At 49.0% G+C, this 21,775-nt stretch overlaps 1 protein-coding gene across 1 annotated transcript in view; it reads right to left on the bottom strand.

The window, feature by feature from the left end:
- Positions 1 to 18,322, bottom strand: part of SLCO2A1 (solute carrier organic anion transporter family member 2A1) — a 77,999-nt gene extending 59,677 nt beyond the window's left edge. The window contains exon 1 of the mRNA XM_036850503.1: positions 17,884 to 18,322. Within this exon, the coding sequence (XP_036706398.1) occupies positions 17,884 to 17,979 (96 nt within the window). The 5' untranslated portion in view covers positions 17,980 to 18,322. The remainder of the gene's footprint in view (positions 1 to 17,883) is intronic.
- Between the last annotated feature and the right edge of the window lie 3,453 nt (positions 18,323 to 21,775).

Below are 21,775 nucleotides of genomic sequence, written 5' to 3' on the forward strand. Positions count from 1 at the left end.
GCCACAGGCATCTCCAATGCTGCTGGGAAGGGTCGTTGAGGCTGTCAAGGTCTTCTCTGTGCCGTGAAATGGCCAGTCTAAACACAGGAAATGAGGGCAGGAGTGGGAGCAAGGGGAAAGTAAACCAATTCCTCAAATTCCCTGTTTACCTACAGTAAGCTTTAAGCTATAAATATCATTAGTTACAATGCCCCTGACCTCGGCCTCCGAGAACATTTGCCATTTCCAAACTACCTGTGGGAAAAAAGAGAGCAAAATGGAACTCAGCCTAGCACAGCACGCCTGTGTGCCCTGAGCTCCCCTGGAGAGTCTCTGAAGTCCAGCGTGTGGCCGCAGTGCTCCTCAAGGCCGAGAAGGCTCTGCTCCACCCCACCCCCCTTCCTCTCTCCACAGGGAGCTCTGGGAGGCCGTCACTGGCCCGTCTAGAATGCTCCCCTAAGTTCCTCCCATCAGTTCCTCTCCACACGAGAGACTCGTGCTCCCTGGGGACCATTTCAGTTTAATACGATTACTTCCCATCAATCACTTCAATGAATACCTTGGGGACAAGAATATCACAGCCACCTCAGTGCCCTCTGCCTGTGAATCAGTGCTCTGATATGTGCCTTGCCTTAGAGCAGAGGTTCTCGACCTTTAGGGTGCATGAGAGTTGCCTAGAGGGTTTGTTAAAGCAGCGTGCCCCACCTCCAGCTTTGGATTCAGTAGATCTGGGGTAGGGCACAAGAATTCACATTTCTAACGAGCTCGCACGTGACGCTGAGGCTGCTGGTACAGGGACCACACTTTGGGAACCACTGCCTCAGACTCGAGTAGGTCCCCCAAACTCTAACCCAAATCCTTACTTCTGGGCACTTCTTTCCTGGAGACAAGGCCCAACGTCTGTGTAAACCCTTTACAAAGGAATGCAGGTAAAACTGAGACACACCCTTGATGTCTCTGCCCTCCCCTTGGCCATCTGCCCATCTGGGTACGGGGTCTGCTCGCACAGTGAGGCTCTGTCCACGCTGTCATGTGGGCCGAGAGCGCCCCACAATTAGCTCTGACTAGGAACTTCCATCCACCTCCCAACTCCTTTGAACTGCCTCGCGTGGAGCTCTTGACAGCAAGTGCAAGGGAATGTGATTTCATCTTCCACACCTGGTCTGTTTGGCTGGACTCTCTCCTGGCAGGTTTCAAGACTCCTGAATGAAATCATCAATAAGCATCTTTAGATAGGGAAAGATTAGCTGAGCGAATACTGGACGCCTACCAGCCGCAGCCCTGGGAGGAGCAGACATGAGCTCACCCACCTTTCCAACACTGCGGGCGATTCATGTCTGCAGCCCAGGGGGCTGTGACCTCAGCAGCAGGTCACAGAACAAATACTGGTGGGCAGCGTAGGAAGGGTAATTGAGACGCTGGTGATATGCTGGGCATCTGCTCTTAGTAGGGGAGGGAAGCACAGCCCGATCGTGGAATTTTCAAACTGTGGGAAGAAGAGGATGGAATGCCCCATTGCAAGCCTCCTTGTGGAAGCTCGCCCCTAAGCACAGCTTCCTCCCATCAGTGACGTCAGCAAAGCCCCTCTGGTCCCCCACGCCCCTCCTTCTGCAGGTCTATTGCCCAGGGGTGCTCACCTCTCCTTCCTGCGGAACATTCTGTCCCATACTTGTCCTGAATGTCACTGCCCTTTGACCTGTGACAGTGCTTTTGACTTGTCAATTTGGCCACGCTACAGTCCCCAGTTATTCAATCAAACACTAATCTAGGTGTTGGCTATGAAGGGAGTTTGCAGCTGTAATTAAAATATAAAATTTTAAGGAAGCTTATTTTAGATAATCTGATAATCTGGGTGGGCCTGATTCAATTATTCAGAAGGCCTTAAAAGCAGGGTGGAGAGAAAGAGAGAGAGAGAGAGAGAGAGAGAGAGCGATTGATTCCCCTGAATAGGAGCTTTGGCCCAATGCCTGTGATCATCCTTTCCTGACTGCCTGCCCTGTGAATTTTGTATTTGCTTATTCAGCCCCCACAACTGTATAAGCCAATTCCTTGAAATTAATCTCTTAATGCATATATATATATATATATATATATATATATATATACACACACACACACACACACACATACATGTGTGTGTGTTTGTATCTTCTGTTGGCTCTGGTTTGATTAAACCCTCCAGTAGAGAAAATAATGGCCTCCCCAATGCCTGTGTACTGATATCAGAACCTGTGAATACGTTGCCTTACATGGCAAGAAGAACTTGGCTGATATGATTGAACTAAGATTCTTAGCATAGGGAGGTTATCCTGGATTATCTGAAAGAGTCCAGTGTAATCACAGGGGTCCTTATAAGAGGGAGGCAGGAGGGTCAGAGTACGAATAAAAGATGAAAAGGAGAGATTTCAAGATGCTGAACTCCCGACTTTGAGGATGCAGGAAGGGGCCAAAAGGCGAGGAATGTTGGTGGCCTCTAGAAACTAGGAAAGGCAAGGAAACAGATTCTTCACTAAAACCTTCAGAAGGAACACAGCCCTACCAACACCTTGATTTTAGGTCTTCTGTCTTCCAGAACTGTAGGAGAGTAAATCCATGTTGTTTTAAGCCACTAGGCTTATGGTGATTTGTTACAGCAGCAGTAGTACGCTAATACAATCCCTGGTTCATATCAACCCTCCCCATCTTCCCCCGCTTCAGTGCCCTCACTCAGGCCGCTTCTTTTCCCTTGGCAGAACCACACCTCCCCTTTTTCGGCGTCTCCTGGGGTCTGTTCTCCAACTTTCCACAGGAAGTCTCAACAGTCTTGTCTGTTCAGCCCCCCTCCTGAGAACAGCGCTCCCCCTTATTTAGAATAGGGTACCTATTCAACTATGAGAAGCCTCCAGAGACCCCACCTTGCCTCAGGGCACGTGACCCAGCTGAACCAATGAGAGTCCTGCCCCAGTAGTTTTTCAGGTTGGAACTAAATGAAGGGCAGCAAGTAAGCTGGTTGCTGACCATGACTCAGCCATGAAGAGGATAGAGGTTTACAATGGAAGACAATGACGAGGGGAATTAAGAGAAGAGGAGAGAGGAGATGGAGCCAGCTGGCACTCCAGGCCACCTGCCCAAATCCTTCACACATTTTTCTATTGTGTTTCTTGTCTTTTTCTTGTTGGTTAGCAGGAGATCTTTGTATAGTCTAGATATTAGTCCCTAGTCAGTTTAATTTAATTTTATTTTTTTTGAATTTTATTTTATCTATTTTTTATACAGCAGGTTCTTATTAGTTATCTATTTTATACATATTAGTGTATATATGTCAATCCCAATCTCCCAGTTCATCCCACCACACCCCCGCCCTGCCACTTTCCCCCCTTGGTGTCCATACATTTGTTCTCTACCGCTGTGTCTCTATTTCTGCCCTGAAAACTGGTTCATCTGTACCATTTTTCTAGGTTCCACATATCCTAGTCAGTTTTAGACATTGCAGACATCTCACAATCCGTCATTCTTTTTGCCTGAAACACTATTTTCTGTTATTAAAGTAGATAAATCTTCCTTCTTTAGTTGGTATTCTCCTGATATATCTTCTTTTGTCCTTTGATTTTCAACATTTTCTTTTAAAGAGCATGAAACTAGATTCTCTCTCTCTCTCTCTCTTTTAGGCAGTCTGTCTCTAGCTTTGAAATGGTGAAAGTACTCCATTTTCTGATAAACCTAGATTTATGTCCACCTCATTTTATTGTGCTCCTATTTACCATAATGTTTTTTGTTTGTTTGTTTTTGTTTGCCTTTTATTCTCCTCTTTTCCAGCCCTCTTTTGGTTGATTAGGTTTCTACTTTTTACAGTCTTCTGCTTTGGAAGGTATGCATTCAATGTCTTTACACTGAATAATTACCCATACATTTTAACTTAATGTTTGACTTAAGAAAGACTAAAGTTAATTAATTATTCCACTCTCCTCCCAAGCAAGCCAAGGACTTAAGATTTTAACTCCAAATTTCCCTGCCAATTCTTCATATTATTGGTATGTCTTATTCTACTTCCATCTTTTCTGCCCTCCATAAATCATTATTATTTTTGTCTATTCACAATCAATAATTACTACCATTCTGTATCATCTTTTTCTGTGTTTGATTTCTTGCTTTATGAATTTCATCCTTTCATAGTTTATTTTAGTAGGACTCACGATTAGTAAATTCTCTGCCTTTGTTTGAAAATCTCTATTTGTCCTCTTGAATCATCATTTAGTTATAACATTTGAATTTGGTGGTAATTTTCTTTCAGCATATTGAAACATATTCCATTATTTTCTAGTATATCTATTTATTTTGAGAAGACTGTTATTGGTCTAATTATTGAGTCTTATGCGTAATCTATAATGTTGCTCTAGTAGCTCTTAAAGTTTTTCTGTCTTTACTGTTCTGCAGTTCCAGTATGATATGTATAGGTGTACTTTTTTGTAAATTCCTGTCAGAACTTACTGTGCTTTTTTATTTTGAGGTACCATATGTCTTATTAATTCTGGAAATTCTCTGTCATTTTTTCAGTATTGACTATCACCTATTCATTCTTTTCTCTTCTTGGGGACTCATTTCAGACTTATATTGGACTTTATTTTTACTGTTTTCATGTCTCTTAACTTGCCTTTTACAGTTTCCACTTCTTTTGTTTTTGTTTTGTTTTTTTACTCACGAAACTATACTTTATTCAAATCTCATTAGCTTTTCTCTTTTTCTGTCCCAGGATCCCATCCAGGACACCATATCACATTTGGTTATCAGGTCTCCTTAGGCTCCTCTTGGCTGTGACAGTTCTCAGACATTCAGACATTCCTTGTTTGGAGAAGTACTGGTCAGGTATTTTGTAGAACGCTCCCCAGTTTGGGTTCGTCCATGATTTTCTCATGGTTACACTGGGGTTATGTTTTTTGGGGGAGGAAGGCCACAGAGGTAAACCGCCCTTCTCACCACATTAGTTAAAGGGTACATATTTTCAAGATGACTTATCACTGATAATGCTAACCTTGGTCACTTGGCCAAGGCAGTGCTTGCCAGGTTTCTCCTCTGTGAAGTGTCACAGTTTCTACTTCTTTATTCCTCTGTGCTGCATTCAGGTGACTTCTTCAACCCTATCTTCCACTTACTAATTATCATTTAGTGCAGATGTCATTAAGTTAAGGACTTCAAATTGGGAAATTATCTAATCTGTTAATTAACCAATCACTGTACCTAATCTGCTATTTAACCATTCGCTGAATTTTTACTTTCTGTATGTATAGAATTCCCATTTGTTTCTCAAATCTGCCTGTTCCTTTTTCACAGCGTTTGTTCTTTCCTGGTGTTTTCTATTTCTTCTTACACTTCTTTAAACATTTCAATGTATTTTTATAGTCTCTTTCAAAATGTTCCATTATCTTAAAATCTTGAGGTGCTAATCTTCCTCACTGAATATATGTACTGCCTGTGGCTTATGATGGGTCATTTCCTGTATAACTGTTTACCCTAAGCTCCTCTTCCACGGCCATTGTCTTCTCTTGGGGATTCCAGTTGGTCTGGACTGTAGAAGTATCCCTCCAGAGTGGTTTTGCTCTTGTGTCTACCAGATGGCAAAGAATCGTCACCAGCCCGGAATGAATTTCTTATCCTAATTTATTTGCTTAGAGATTCCCATACCGTGTGGATAGTATACATTCTGCTTCCAAGTCCATGTGGCATGGACTTGGTGTTTTGATTTCTCAGCGGAATTATTTTACCCAGAGGTCCTGTTAGAGATATACCTCTTACCTCTAACAGGGTGGTGGGCAAAGTTTTACGGGTTCCTTTCTCAGCAAGGGACCCAGTTTCATGTATGAGTCTTCGTGCCAGCTCCCCATGTCATCTTCGGTGCCTGTATGATTACTAATACCCAATCTGCAACAGGAGTTTCTTGAGGGTTTCTTTACACACAGCTTCCCCTCAACCCCTGCTGGTACAGTCATTGTTTGGGTGTCCAACTCATTCATCATTTCTTGCCCCTGAAGATTTCACTTTCTTTCTTCCAAGTTCAGCTCTGCATTTAAATATTTGATGGTGTTCTATTTTATGCAGCAACTCTAGGTATTTGTAGTAGGAGGGTCCCATGTTTTGTAAACCTGTCATATGGATGAAAACTACAATTCACTATAGTTCTTTATGACCCATCTTATCCCAACTAACCAGAGCCTTTGGAAGACAGGGACCTTGCCTGATTCATGGTTGTATTCCCCATGCAGAGGCTAAACAGCAGAAGCAAGAAGGTGGCATGTTAGAGTTCAGAGTCTGCAGTCTCAGATGTATTGAGCAGAACCCAGTTCTGTTTCTACCTTCTCCTCCCTCACAAAACTCAGTTCTTTCCCCTCTTATTTGACACATCTTATAACTTTGCATCTATTTGTGCATCTGCCCACTGTTTACATCTCTCATGAGCGCATGGCGCACTCTGTTTTGTTCATCACTGTACCTCCAATGGTTGATGGTAGGTGATCAATAGTTACGTGTTGCATGAATAAATGAACAAATGAATGCATCTCAGGCAGCTGTCCTTACACCATTCCTAGCCTCAGAGTTCTGAAACCCCTGCTGTTTATGACATCAGCAGAGTCCTGCCTTGCAAACAGTGGGTCACCAACTGACTCAAGGCTCACCAAAATGACTGTGTGAAAGCCAACCCAGGGATGTCACCACATCCTCCCAAGTATAAAACTCCAGGCTCAGGACCAGACCCCAGACAGCCCTTAGCAGATCCTGTCCCAGACTCTGCCCTCACCACCTCCCCCTGAGGCCCATTCTTCCTACATGGCACGGAGCTGATCAGGTACACTCACTCCCCTAAGATGTCTGGCCAACCCTTAGGGCTGGATTCCCAAGCTCTGAGCCAGTCCTTGGGAGTGGGGCAACAGAAGAGCAGAGAGGCCTTCCTGGACAGAAACACTTCTCAATCTTCCCAGAAAAGAAAATGTTCCATAGTTTTGCCTCTCTTTAAGCGTTAAAGCATTGTTATCTGACTTCACCTCCATCACTGAGGAGCCATAAGACTCAGATGAAATAATAGATGTAAAAACGCAGTGACAACAGTGATGGGCACAGGAATGGTCCTTATAGACAACCCCGTCCCCTGGCTGCCCTCCTGGCCGCATCTCTGGTGCATCCTCAGGGACCTGGAGACCAGCCTCCTCCCACCTTATGTCTCATTTCATAGACCACAACGACAGATCTCGCGGCACCAGGCAAAGGTGGGTGTCCGGGGGGTCACCGCAGACTTCAGGGCTTTTAATTGGTAGTTTTTTCTAATTATAAATGCAGGACATGTTTATTGTAGAAATATGGAAAACAGAGAACGTCACAAAGAAGAAAAAACGATTTATAGGATCCCACTCAGGGCACTATCTCTGTTTAGGTATACCTTCTTTAAGTCTCGTGACTTTTAAAAATCTTGATCATCTCTTCATACAGTTGTCCATCCTGCCGCCTCTACTTAACATTATAGAACGAACCCTTCCCTCAAGTTGAAACTATCCGCAATAAAACTTTAAAACGTGTCTTGTAAATATCTCATAGATGGATGTCCCATGATTTATTTATTGCCTTGCCAATAACTAGCTATGCGAGTCGTTTTCCTCATTACAAGTTTCTGAACAGATGAGTTACATGATAAAATGTTGTTCAGCAGACTGGGTTTCCATTTATTTGTTCAGGAAGGGTTTCTAAGCCACTTGGTCTCTGTCCCCACCCCACGCGGGGTCCCTGGTCTCAACGCTTGTGTGCTGTCAGTGAGACAATGTGCCACAAGAGAGGAAGACTGAGGAAGAAGGACGTTCCAGGCCACCAGTGTCAGATTTGGTTCAGGAAAATGAAACAATAAATAGGAATAAGCAGCCCTGCTGTGTCTGTCAGTATGGGGACGGAAGTAGCAGAGCCCTGGCTGGGCTGGTTGGGGTTTGTGGTGGGAAATGGAGAGCAGCCACAGAGGACAGGGTCTTAAGACAGAGTGCCCGAACTGCAGCTCTGTCACTGTGTGAGGTGGCAGTTTCCACAGGCTGCCTGCCACCTTCCTCCACTACACAACGTGGACAACATGCACCTCGCGGCACAGAGAGCGTTTCTGAAAGGACCTGCCCTTGTTATTTCACTAAATGTGGCACACATGGGTGCCCCCCAACAAAGCATTTGCGTTCACAACTAAATATCCACACGTCCCCTTATGCTTTATCACACAGATGTGGCCTAATAAAACGTGTCCGTCTTTGTGATGATAGCTCAGAAAATCATAATTGCGGCTAAAAATGTGTTGGTGCTGAGGGTGGGAATTCTAAATATTTGTGACTTTAAGGTAAACCAATACAGGCTTGACTAACGCCTGTCCCCGCTCCTTGTTAACTGTACGTGTTTATGTATTAAATTCACATGATGACTCAGTGGGCCTGCGCTTTCCTGGGACACAGAGGGAGGAGTCTGGCGCGGCAGCGAGCCCAGGAGGGCAGCCTCCTGACAGCTAGGGCAGTGTGGAAATGAAGCGGGAGCCACAAGGCCCTGAGGCTCACTTTCCAAGTCAGTGACAAGGTCCAGGGCTGGAGACAGTCTGCTAGACAAGGCCGGTCCTACCTCGCTTGGGCTCGGCCAGTCTGCGTGGGTGGTATGTGGGTGTTACAGCCTGGGGCGCAGGCGGGGGTCCACAGGAACGTTCCCACTGCATTAGGCCGGATGCCCTCCGTAAGGGTCTCTGTCAGGCCCCTTGATGATCAAGTCAGGGACTCTGGTCCCAGCGAGCCCCTTGTCTACTTGCTCCAGAGAGATGTCGCCCAGCTGGAGGCCAGAGGGTGGACCCAGTGACCTGTCCAGGGCTCTTGCTGGACTCTCCATGAAAGCTCCCAAGTCAGGGAGAAGCGAGAGCTGGGGTGAGAAGAGAGAAAGACGGGGGTAAGAAGGAACAGTGTGAGAGCTGGGGCGGGAGCAGGCCTTGGGCTCCTGAGAGCATAACAAACTGGGAGGGTCCCCATCGTGGGAAGGTCTCTGCTGGTTCCAGGAAACCCCGGGCCCACCAGCCTCCCTAAAGCCTGAGGTCCCCTCGTGAGCGATAACCAGAACCAGCGAGGAAACCTTTGTGATCTGGGACAACAAGAGTCGGAGGGCCGCACGTGCCCCTCAGCAACACCCACCTTCAGAGCCTGGCCCGGCTTTTAGAGGAGGGTAGCCCAGGACACGTGGCTTTCTGTTTCAACCTAGTTAGAGGGACTTGTGGGAGAGGGGAGACTGCTTTCTACCAGAAACAATGAGGAGAGTGGCCAGGAAGAGGGGGCTCTGCTAGCTTCACTCTGGGGGATATACAATTCTGAAATTCAGTAATTCTATAAGTGAGGGGCACCATGTTTCTATAGCTCAGTTTTATCATTACTTGTATGGATTCTATACAGTAAGAGGTTAAAAATGCTGCACAAATCACAACAGGGCCAGGCGGGAGGACTTCCATGTACAAACAAGAGGCATAAGTGGGCCCTGCCGCTTGGTTTCTCCCTGGAAGCCTTCAGTTCCTTCCTGCCATAAGTCCTTGAGGCTTATTTCCATTGCTGGGCACCATCCCTGGCTCTCCATGGGCACCTCCCCTGCCCCACAATCAGTGGGTGGAAGTCCATTCTTGTAAAATGGCAGTGGGGTGACAAACTTATCCCAATCTGCCCAGACAGTTTCAGTTTTAAAACTGAAAGTCCTGTGTCCCAGGAACCCCCTCGGTCCTGGGCAGATGGAGGCAGTGGGTCACATTGAGAAGCAGGGCTCTACAGGCCATTGTTTCTTGGAAACGTGGGGGTCTCTTTGGGAGCTGAGTGCAAACAGCGAAGCCTGGGGAAGAGCCTCCCACTGTAAACATGCAGTAAAGGCTCACGAGTGAGTGAGGCCCAGGCTCCAGTATCCACACTCAGCTCCCCACCACTTCCCTCAAATGCACTGTGAATTAAAGGCAAAGCAGCACAATTTCAGAAGGGCCTGGAGCACAGGCAGGAAGGACATGTAAAACAGACTGAGAATGTGGTCGGTTTAATTCCATCCTGAAATCTCTCTGGCAGCCAGTCGGGCAGGACAAGTGTGGCTCTGGCAGCCTGCCGTCCTCCCGCTCCCCTCTGCCACTGTCCCCTTTCCCCAGGCCAGCAGGGGCCTCACCGTGTTCTCTAGCCGGCTCCTCTCCTGGGGTGTCCCACAGGCTCAGCCCAGGAACTGTCTGCTACTCACACACCACACCTGTCCCACTTACATTTCCTAGGTTCCCTCTATGCCCAACAAGCTGGCTGGGTTAGAAAAACTAATTCTGACTTGAGGCTTGCTGTGTTGTTTCCCAAACTCCAGCTGGGGTCACATCTGGGAGACGTGAGCTAGACGTGGCATAGCTTCCTGGAGCATCAGTCTCACTCCAAGATTTGGGGGGAAATACAACATATTATTTGGAAGCATGTAGATATATTGTGGAGGAAAATATAAAATACACTTGACTCTAGGATGAAACATAAAATACTACAGAAATGTAATATTCATGATTTGTTAAACCACATTTCCAGACACCACCCTTCATCCCCTTGTCCTGCTCCGTTGTGGAGACCGGTCACTGCCTTCTAGAATTCAGGGCATCTTGGTGGGCAGATTGACAACCACTAGCTTGCTATACCCTCCCTGGTGCCCTCTGCATTTTAACTGAGGCCTTCTGTGCTCTAGGCCAGCATCTCTCAAGGGTGTTGGATGGAGCACCCTTCAGAACATAAATGGGTATGGCTGATGTTTGGGTAAACAAAATAAAACTTGTCATCAGGACTCTCAGGTTCCTACAGGACTTGGTGCACACTAAATGATAAAGAAAGGGTTCGTTTGCCCATATTTATAGAGGCAGCGGTCAGCCCTGTGGGGGTCAGTGCCAATGCTGACCAGACTGAGTGTCCCACAGGTCACAAGTCCTGGGGTTACTGCGCTGGCTGGTGCCCTCTCCCCAAGCCACAGCCTCCACAGCGTCTCCACCCAACAAGGCAACGAGGCTGGGAAGACAGCTCTGGGAGAGGGCTGCTCACTGGATAGGACCATCCCCTCCATCCAGTGCACAGTGTAGTCTGAGACTCCTGGCCTTGGGTTCATCCTTCACCCCGATCAAACTTAATCCATCCCAGGGAATCAAGGTCCATGAAACCAAGAGAGCTGGGATTGATCGCAGACAACCCGGCCAGCCGCACCCTCCTCTTTTGCCAGGTTTCAGAGCAGGTCTCCTGGCAAAGCTCAGACCCAGCTGGCCCTGCTCCTGGTCTCATCTCAATCAGCAACTTAGCATGAGATGGGAATCTGAGAACCTGAAAGGACCTCAGAGATCACTGAGCTCAGGCCCCAAGGTTCACGGATGAAAGAATCCAGAACTGAGAGGCATTCTGGGGCCGTGGGAAGAAAGGGGCTGGGAGTGAGATGACCCTGGTGGGAATTCCTGCTTTGCCATTGACTGGATATGTGGTCTTGGATGTGCCTCGATTTCAAGTATGAAATGGAGATGCTGATACCTCCCTTGCAGGGCTGTCATTACGAATAGAAAAAGCTTAAGAACATAGACTGAAAAATCAAATTCAAGGGAAAAGACAACCATTCAGCTAAGGCCAGAAGAAAAGCTGGAAACATGTAAATATGTAAGATCCCATCCACCTACTAAAAGCAAGCTTTAAATCTGTCCTTAAATCTTCCTAAAAGGCAAAGTAGAAGAGAAACTGAATGGGTTATAAGGTTTGGTAATCATTCCATTGCAGAATGAAAATCAAGTTTTACCTGATATCAAGACTTGCTGTTTAGCTGCAGTAATCAAGACATTGTGGTATTGGCAGAGAGATACACACATACATCAATGAAGCATGATAGAAAACCCAGAATGGACCCACACAAGTATGGCCAACTGATCTTCAACAAAGTTACAAAGGCAATTCAATAGAGAAAGGAGAGTCTTGTCAACAAATGGTGCAGGAACAATTGCATAACCACAGGCAAAACAATGAACCTTGACCTAAAACCTTCACATCTCTACAAAATTAACGCAAAATGGATCATAGATTTAAATGTAAAATTATAAAACGTTTAGAAGAAAACAGAGGATTTCTCCTTCAGGAGTTAGGATTTGTGAAGAGTTTTCGACATGCACTAAAAGCAGGATAGAGAAAATTAAAAATTGATAAATTGGACTTTATATACACAATCAGACCTTTTTCTCTGTGAAAGATTCTGTTAAGAGGATGAAAACATAAGCTATAGACTGGGAGAAAATATTTGCAAACCACATGCCCAACAAAGGACTTGCATCTCACCTATATAAAGAACTCTCAAAACAACAATTTAAAAATCCAATTAGAAAATGGAGGGACTTCCCTGGTGGCGCAGTGGTTAAGAATCCACCTGCTAGTGCAGGGGACATGGGTTCGATCCTTGGTCCGGGAAGAACCCACATGCCATGGAGCAACTAAGCTCGTGAGCCACAACAACTGAGCCCACATGCCACAACTACTGAAGCCTGTGCGCCTAAAGCCCATACTCCACAACAAGAGAAGCCATCGCAAGGAGAAGCCTGAGCACCGCAACGAAGAATAGCCCCAGCTCACCGCAACTAGAGAAAGCCTGAGCGTAGCAACAAAGACCCAACGCAGCCAAAAATAATAAAGAAAGGAAGGAAGAAAGAAAGAGAGAGAGAGAGAGAGAAAGAAAGAAAGAAAGGAAAAGAAAAATGGACAAAATATATGAACAGATATTTCAGTGAAGAGCATATACACATGGCAAATGAGCACATGAAAAGATGTTCAACATCACCAGCCATTAGGGAAATGCAAATTAAGACCATGATGAGATCTCACTACACACCAATTCGAATAGTTAAAATACTCTACTTCCAGTTCCCTGTGACCTTGCATAGGTCACCTCCCCTCCTGGGCCCATTTCTTCATCTGGAGGAGGTTCCTGCCGGTGTTTACATTCTATTGTTGCATAAAAATGGGGTCCTCTGGTTTATTTTCACCAGGGGCAGTGCCTTTCTGTAGGGGTGGAATTCTTAAAAAAAAAAAAAAAGGATAGCTAAAATAAAAAGCAGTAACAACACCAAATGCTGGCCAGGATGTAGAGAAACTGAATTTCTCATACCTTGCTGGGGCAAATGTAAAATGTTATGGTCACTCTGGAAAACAGTTTGGCAGTTTCTTTTAAAAATCAACGTGCAACTACCATATGACCTAGCAAATGCACTCCTGGGCATTTACCCCAGAGAAATGAGAGTTTATGTCCACACAAAAACCTATACATGATTGTTCATAGCAGCTTTATTTGTAATAGCCCCAAACAGGAAACAACCCAAAGGTCCTTCAATAGGTGAAAGGCTGGACAAATCACGATACATCCATGCCATGGAATAGTACTCAGCAATAAAAAGGAACAAACTATTGATACATGGAACAGCTTGGGTCGATCTCAAGAGCATTATGCTTAATGAAAAAAGCCAGTCTCAAAAGGTCACACACATATTGCATGACTCCATTTATATAATGTTCTCAAAATGACAAAATTACAGCGCTAGAGAACATATCCAGGATAGGAGTCGGAAGGAGACCTTTGTGGAGATGGGATAGTTCTGTCTTGAAGCAGTGGGGTGGTGGCTCCCTGAATCTGTACACACGATCGAATGGCCTGGAACTATACTCACACATCATGACAATGTCAATTTCCTGCTTTTGGTATTACACTGTAATTATGTAAGGTGAAATCCTTGGGAGGAACTGGGTAAACACAGGACCTCTCAGCACTGTTTTTCCTATGAATCTATAATTATTTCAAAATAAATCCCTCTTCCACTTGTTCTGTGGCAGCACAGGTCACGAATTCATCACCAGGAGACACGAGGAAAGCTAGGAAGGGCTTTGAGCGTAGTTACAGGAGGAAAGGGTCTAAGTGACCTTTGACCCCCACCCCCCCCATTCCCATAGTTCTCCCTCCCCACCCCCCAAACCATCCCCCAAAACTGCCTCCCCAACACACACACACACACAAGCAGGGCAAGGTGGGCCTCTCAGGGGACAGACACCCTGGAGATCATAATATATGCTGTCCCCAACGTCAGAGAAATACACCCTGGGGAGGGAGGAGCATATCTTATCCACCAGGTGATGAGGAATTCTTTGGCCCAGGGGATTCTCTTCAGAGTGTCTCCCCAAGCATGGATTGCAGGTTGCTGGGCTATAGCACTTTCCTCTGGAAACTGAGAAGTAAGCCCAAGCTGCTGCCCCATGATTGGGGGTCAGAGGCCTCAGGACGTTATGGACACAGTCCAGGACAAAGCACCTCTCCCTCATCTGGGGGCCTCCCTCCAGGTCACAGGTCACAGGCCACCAGAGCCACCCAGGCCAAGCTGTGAGATTTGTCTATCCCTTTCTTCCCACTTTTCTCCCCAGCCTTCCGTCCCCACTGACTGGATATCCATTATTTCCCTACACTGGGGCCCTGGGTGCGTTTAAGTTCCCAAAATTTGGGCAGCAATTACCAATCGACCACTCCTTCTATAAGACAACCTCAGTTTGGCCCCAAAAGTTCATTTTCAGAAGAAACAGATCTCTTGAGGCTGCCAGGATAAGTTAGCCAAAAGGCTCCCCACTAACTCCCCCACCCCTGCCCCGTAATTGTTGAATGAACCTGTTTTTAATTTAGAGCTTTGGAGTTCTGGATGCCGAACTGCTCCCTCTGACAACGACTGGCGAGCAGGTCCTCTAGTTCTTAAGAATGCTGTAACCCAGAGGCAATTGAGACTGTCTCTAGATTAAATACGATTGTATTGACTCCTGCAGAAGGAAGTACCAAAAACTCACCCTGAGCCTGAGAGTCACCAGGCTCTTGCGATGAGATCAGGAGAATGAAAGGGTCTGAGGCCTGTAGCGCTTAGCGGATCTGTGTTGCAGCCATGGCAGTGGCCCCTGGTCACGGCTGGGATGTGTGTGTCACCAGGGCCTGGAGAAAGCCCTGACCGCTCGGAACAAGCACATCTGAGGGATCTCCACGCGCTAACGCTGAGCTGACCAGTGCCGTGCGACAGAAAGGGCCAGGCGCTCAGGGGTTAGGGGTTCTGACTTGGAGGCTCACGTTCCTGGTTCCTCTTCACTCCACCCTTTCTGGCTATGTATCCAAGCCCAAAGGACCAGCCTCACTAAGCCTTGTTTTCCTCATCATTAATGGGGACAGTAACAGCATCCCGTTGACAGAGCTGTAATGAGGACTGCATATGGGTAAGATATTTCCATAGTTCCCAGTAAATTCAGCCAGATCTGTTGTTGTTTGCTACTATTGCTATTTTTGGATATTATTATTAACTGTAGGTTTTCTTAACTATTAACTATGTCTCATAGAATGAGTCGTAATTGGTGGAATAATCGATCCTTAAATGACGTTTGAATTCACAGTCTTGTTTGTTGAGGCGAGAACAGAGCTCACAGTGATGCCAATCCCAGAAAGCCCAGTATGGTTTACAAAGCCATTTCCTCTGCCTCATTCCACATAATCCTTACGAAGGCCTCCTCCACCCTGCCTCCGGGAGGAGGGAATTGTTCATATTACCCAGTTTTTTTTCACATGAGGACTCCGAGGCTCAGGAGTGCTTCCCTGTGTTACCTCGTTAGTAAGGGGATGGCATGGGGCTTGGATCTGAGTCCCCTGGCTTCATCCCCTTTCCCTAACCATATGGTATGTGGCGTTTTGCAGGAATGTCATAAAGCCTATTGGTTAGTCTGTCCCAACAATGAGGAACCTAGAAAAATGATGGGTCCTCAGGTTGGGTGTCCTGTGTTCCTCCCATGTCACACGTGTCATGACATGTGCAGTCCATACCCCCCTGGGAGGGTGCATGGCAGCCACCAAACCTCTCATTGGGAGAAGGAAATCTCTCATCAAATAGCAAAGCCCCCAGAAGCCAGTCCTACCCCCTGGAAGAAACGAATTCAGGGAGTTTAACTAATGGAATTCCAGCCCCCAGATTTGCCTTGAGATATCCAATCTCCTACCTGGTTTCAGGCGGGTAAGTGAAGCTAAGTGGAAGTTGCTCCTAACTCTGGTCTTAGAATTACTGTGGATCAACGGAGGCAATGATTAAAGGAATCTGGTTTTTAGAGTTCAGAAAGACTCTTAACTGGTATGAGCCTTCCAGAGGCCAGTTGGCCTGGGTCCAGGCCTCAGGCACGTTGTGGCTAAATCATCAGCACGTGATAAATTATCTTATTTTTATAGATCTTCAAAGAAACTGCTGCCATAAACTCATTTATTTTAGGGACTCACGGCGGGTCTAAATGGATCAATCTCGTTTGGGGTTACCCTCGCTGTCAGCTGTCCCCCCTCCTGCTCCCAACCCTAAGAGTGGTGAAAACAGAGAGAGTTGCCCCCACCCTGGCTCCCTCCTGGGCCTCTCTCTTTTCAGACCATCCAACCGTTGCCCCTGCCCTTTCCTCCCAATTCCTAAGTTATAAACCCCAAATTTTCCACAGTTCTCTGCTGAAACTTCTCTAAACTCTTTTAAATGATGGAATCAAAACCACACACAGTGTTCTCATCAGGGTCTGGCCAAAGGTGAGGAGATTTGAGGATTATTTTAAACTATCTCAAAATTTCTATGTCTTATTTATGTCCAACCATGGAATCAATTCAACCTTTATTTAGTGTGGTGTGGGGAAAGAGCAGAAGCAGGAGTGGGGAGCCCAGCTCTACTGCTAACAATATGAGTAAGTACATAGATGGGCTCCACTGTGACCTCCAGATCCTTTTCTGTTGGACACACATAACTGGCCCACAGAGACCCCCATCCTCCATTTGTATGTTCTGGGTTCCCCTTAATTGCTCCACTGGAGGCATTACCTAGCCCCATCTGATTGTGTGATTGCCGGAAACAACCTCTCTGCACCATAATTCCCACCCTGACCCCAAGGAGCCGAGACCTGGGCTTTACAACCTCCCACATCCTCACCACAGGAGATGCATTCCTCAGTTGCTTCTGCCGTGCCAGAAGAGGCAAAAAAGCCCGAGTGTGGATTCAACCATTCCAGTCCTCTTGGACCTGTGAGGGGGTGGAAAGCATTCCTGACCCCCTGGGGGGGGGAAAGCGTCCTCACCACACTACTGCCTACACCCCTTCACCTACTCCCCATAACTTGCCAGGCACCTGCCTAGACTTTACGGAATAGACTGCAAAAGCCTCTGCTTTCCTGGGGCCAGTTCCGGACCAGGAAAGCTGGTCCAAGACCTGCAGTGTTGGTTGCCAGCCTCGGGGGAATTCTCAGCATTGCAGGCAGCAGCCCGTTCAGGTAGCAGAGCTCACGCGCTGCCGCCCTTGGGGAAGACGAAAGCCTAGCAGAGAACAGCCCTTCTGCCAGCCACCCAGGATGAGATGGGCTCTGATCTTCATCTCAGAGGGGCCCCAGCCTGTCCCCTACCAGGCGCAAGACACGGGCAACTCCAAGCCCACTTCCTTAACGAAGTAACTGCCCACAGGAGCCCAAAAAGGTGCCCCGGAGATGTTCTTTTTCAAAGAACAGAACAATTCCCTCGGCTAGTGCCAGGACTATCTGAATAGAGTTGGCCCAATAGCAAGTACTTTCATCGCCCTGTTTCCTACCCTGACGAGGGCGTGTGAGCACGCGCGCGAGCACATACTCGCGCAAACACATGCACACACGCCCAGCACGCGTTTCCCTCGCCAGGTGCCCCCTCGCCGGCGGCGCGGGGCCCGCGGGGATGCGTCCCGGAGCGCGACACCGACGGATAGACGGCGAGGGAGGGAGCCCGCCCCCCCAGCGCCTCCCGAGCGCCCGCAGCACCGACGCCGGGACCCCGCCGAAGGTGCGCCCGGCGCGGCTCGGGCCAGGACGTCCCGGGTTCTCCGCTCACCTTAACGTTGCTGAAGATAGAGCGGGGACAGCGGCCGGCTCGGCCCGCAGAGGCGCCGCTGCCCTGGCGCGCGCCGGGCTCGGGTAGGAGCCCCATGGTGGCTGCAGCGCGGGGCCCGGGGTGGGAGGCCGGGCGAGCGGGGCCGGGACGCCTGGGCTGCGGCGGGCGGCCGGCGGGTGGCGGGTGCGGCGTTGGTGGCCGGAGGAGGCACGCGGCGCGGCCGGAGGAGACTGAGCGCGAGGGTGCGCGCCCAGAAGTTTTATAAGTGGCCGCCGCCGCCGCCGATGATGAAACGCGCGCTCCCTCCTCCCTCTTTCCCTCGGGTGTCAAAGGCGCTGCGAGCCCCCGCCCCGCCGCCGCCCCCTCAGACAGGTGTGACGCGGTGGCCAGCTGCGCTTGACCTCGTTCCGGCCGGTGTTGTCTCCGCGCCCGCAGCCCTGCAGGGACCCGCGAGGCTCGATCGCCCCGGGAGTAGGTCCCGCCCGCTGGAGGGTGGGGGCGAGAGGGGGCGGGAGGTGGCGGGCCCCGGGAGGGGGAGGTCTGAGGGAGGGGGCGGGAGGCTGCGGAGTGGGGGGGCGTCCGGGGCGCTGACGGGGCGGGGTGAATGCCGCGGGCCCGCAGGCTGCAGGGGCCCCGAGAAGGGATCGGCAGGGCTGCGGGGGCCGGAGGAGACTGGCGGAGGAGCGAGGGTCGCCGGGGGGGCCAGCGGGAGCCAGGGGTGTCGGAGAGGCGCCGACGCTTGTGAAGGGAAGCGGAGCCTCCGCGCCCCTCCCGACGCGCTCAGGGAGGTTTACGGAGTCGGTCTCTGCTTGTTTGCACTCGCCGAAAACCTGGGCTCTCAGTTCCGGTGATGGCTCTGAGACTTGCCGAGGCTCTGTTTGCGTCCAGGACTGATTTATATTTAAACTGCTCTTTGCTTTGCAGAGGGGCCTGGTAACAAAGGTGGAGAGGTGGGGGCCGCCCCGGGCTGGGCCTGGACTCTCTGGACGGGAGCCAAGGTAAACTGGAGGTGCTGTCGAGTGTCAGCATGGCTGCGCCTGGCCTGGAGTGTTGAGGGGAGGGGGGGCGGGTCGTGGACAAATGGGATGCACCCACTGATCTCCTTTTCAGGGCTGGAATAGAACAGACGCTTACTTTTTTTTTCCCCAAGATCTTTTCCACCAGGAGAGGTAGTGCAGAAAAGAGAAAGAAGGTGACACTTTCACGAGAAGGGTAAGAAGGGTCTGCCCAGAGCAGCTGCAGTAAGGAATCCAGTTCTAGGGGTATTTTTCTAACTCCCTAATTTCTGTAGTTCTCTGCAGAACCAACCTCTTCAAGCCCCCACCCTCACATCCCCACTCCCAGCTATTCCCAGGAAAAGATGCCCCTCAACTCCCAGGAAGATTCGGCTAAGACAGGGGCCACAGGACAGACGGACCATGTAGGTTTCTTACTTCTACCCAAGGCCTGATGCCTTTCTGGGCCTGGTCTGGGCTGTCCGATGTCCAGGGGCTTCTCCTTTCTACCTGTGGCCTAGGACCCTGGACACAACAACACACAGTGCTGGAGAGGAAAAGCCATTGGACAGTGGGTGGCCTTGGGCCACTTTACTCACCCACAGATCGAGGGGCATCAGAGAGGCTTTCCAGAGCCCTGCAGCAGCCCCAGATCCAGAGTAGGCATGAAACTCTGGTCACCAGTAAGCCGTCTTAGAGAACTTGCAACACAAGAACGGCCTTCCCCACAGAGCACTCAATGTGTGCTGGGCGCTGGGCTGTAGCAGCCATGGTGGATTGCTCCAGGCATTCTGCTGGCACCCCCAGGCACGATGCCACAGAACCCCAGCATTAGCCCAACAGTTATCAGCACTGTCACAATCTGGATTTTACAGATGATGACGAGGTCAACCAAAAAGAGTGACTGGAAGTCATACACCTAGTAAGCGATGAAGCTGGAACCTGAACCCTGCTTTCCCGACTCCAAAGCCCAGACTTGCAGCACTATGCCCTTTGAAAAGCTATCTATTCCAGCAGCCTCATTTCACAAGTGAAACCAAGCAGAGACCAGAGAGGCCCAGGCCAAGGTCATGGTCACATTAGGGCCGCCATGACTGGAGCCTCTTCCTCAAACCTTGAGTGAGTCCTTGCCGTGGTCCTCTGACAGAATCCTAGGCAGGGTCAGCCTCTCCAACCCTCACCTTGTCCTGATCCATTAATCTTGCCTCTGCCCACTGTCACGACTAGCATCTTCTTTAAAGGAAAGGTCTATTCAGAAATGCCCACAGATGGTTATCTGTCATCAACTGCCTTTTCTATGGGGGAGTGCAACTAAATGTAATGGAGACCCAGCTGAAGTTGGGGCCTCAATGAGATTTATTTGTCTTTCATAATAAGAAGCCACTAGTAGGTAGTCCAGGGGTCATGACCTAGGTCCCTTCAAGATTCCTTAGTGTGTGACTCCCGTACTTATGGCTGGCTCATCGTCACAAGATGGCTGCTACACCGCCAGCCTCCTCTCCTAATTCCAGGGAGGAAGTGGAAGACAGAAAACAGGAAGGGGCCGTGAGCACATCAGGGAAGCAAATCTCTCCTGCGCATGCTCAGCTACATTTCCTTAAGCCTTGTTGGCCCAAACTGGGTCACGTGGTCACCCATTAGAAGGCGGCTAAGAATTGTAGTTAATACTCTAGCTGCTTCCTTTCAGTGTCTACACATAGGGTAACCCATTTCCCTCAAAGAACACCCCCAAGGTCTGTTTCTAAGACTCTTCCCAGATCCTTTGATTTCAGCAAATACTTCTCAGCACTAGAAAAACAAAGCACAAGGACAGTTCCTTGTGAACTCTATGAACTCAGGGTGGGAGTGAGGAGAGAAAGCATCAGTGTGACATAGGAAAAGAGCAGTTGTGCACATCTGCTATGGGAACACAGAAGAGGGGTCCTAACTCATCCTGGGGCAGCAGGAAGGTTTCCTGGAGGAGGTGACTTTCAAGCTGAGCCCTAGGGACTGTCAGGATTGGGAGGATTAAGGTGAAGGAAGGTAAATCTGCTCCATGATTTGAGTCTGGCTGGAGCATGAGACCTGGGGACAGTGGGAAGGTGTGCAGTGAAGAGGTTGGGACAAGAGTGGCATGCAGTGAAGTGTAGGTCTTATCCCCAACATAATGGAGAGCCTTTAAAGGCTTCTGAACAGGGGATGACGTGGGCTGTTTGGCATTTTACATGGGCTTCTCTGGCAGTGGGGTCAGAGTGCAGTGGGGCAGTCTAGAAGGCATCTCAGGAGCTCTGCGGGGATGACTCCCAGGGTCTGACTTGGGCAACCTGCATCAGTGACACCAACTACTGGCAGAGGGGGCCAGAAGGGGCAGCAGCAATTGGGGGAATGCGATGAGTCCTTCTAGGTTCATTTTGAGTTCAGACTGCCTGGAGCACATGCAGGCAAGGTGTCCAGCAGGCAGATTGGTACAGGGGTCCAGTGCTCAGGGCGGACGCTGAGCTAGAGATTGTGGTCTGGACATCCGCATGGAGGCAGTGGGTAAGCCTCAAGAAAGGATGAGTCTCCTGGTGAGAATGTGTTGGAGAAATAGGTCCAGGACCAGCCACAGCAACATCCAGGTCGCGCAGGGGATGGAGCCAGCAAAGGAGACAGAGGGGAAGAGTCCAGCATGGAGGGAAGTAAACCCAAGAGTGCATGTCTACATGTTGATATAGCCCCGGGGTAGTGTTTCGAGGAGGAGGTCAGGAGCATGCCTAGGACGGTGAAGAGGGAAGATAAGACCCAAGGATGGCCATCGGGCTGGCTATAGGCTGGCACCGAGGACCTTGGCAAGAGTGTTTCCGGTGAGTGATATGAGCAGAAGCCAGACTACGTGGGCTGAGGAGGAGCTGGAAGGGAGAAAGTGCAAACGGAGGCCA

This window comes from Balaenoptera musculus, chromosome 4, assembly GCF_009873245.2.
Source record: "Balaenoptera musculus isolate JJ_BM4_2016_0621 chromosome 4, mBalMus1.pri.v3, whole genome shotgun sequence".
In the NCBI taxonomy this organism is placed as follows: domain Eukaryota; kingdom Metazoa; phylum Chordata; class Mammalia; order Artiodactyla; family Balaenopteridae; genus Balaenoptera; species Balaenoptera musculus.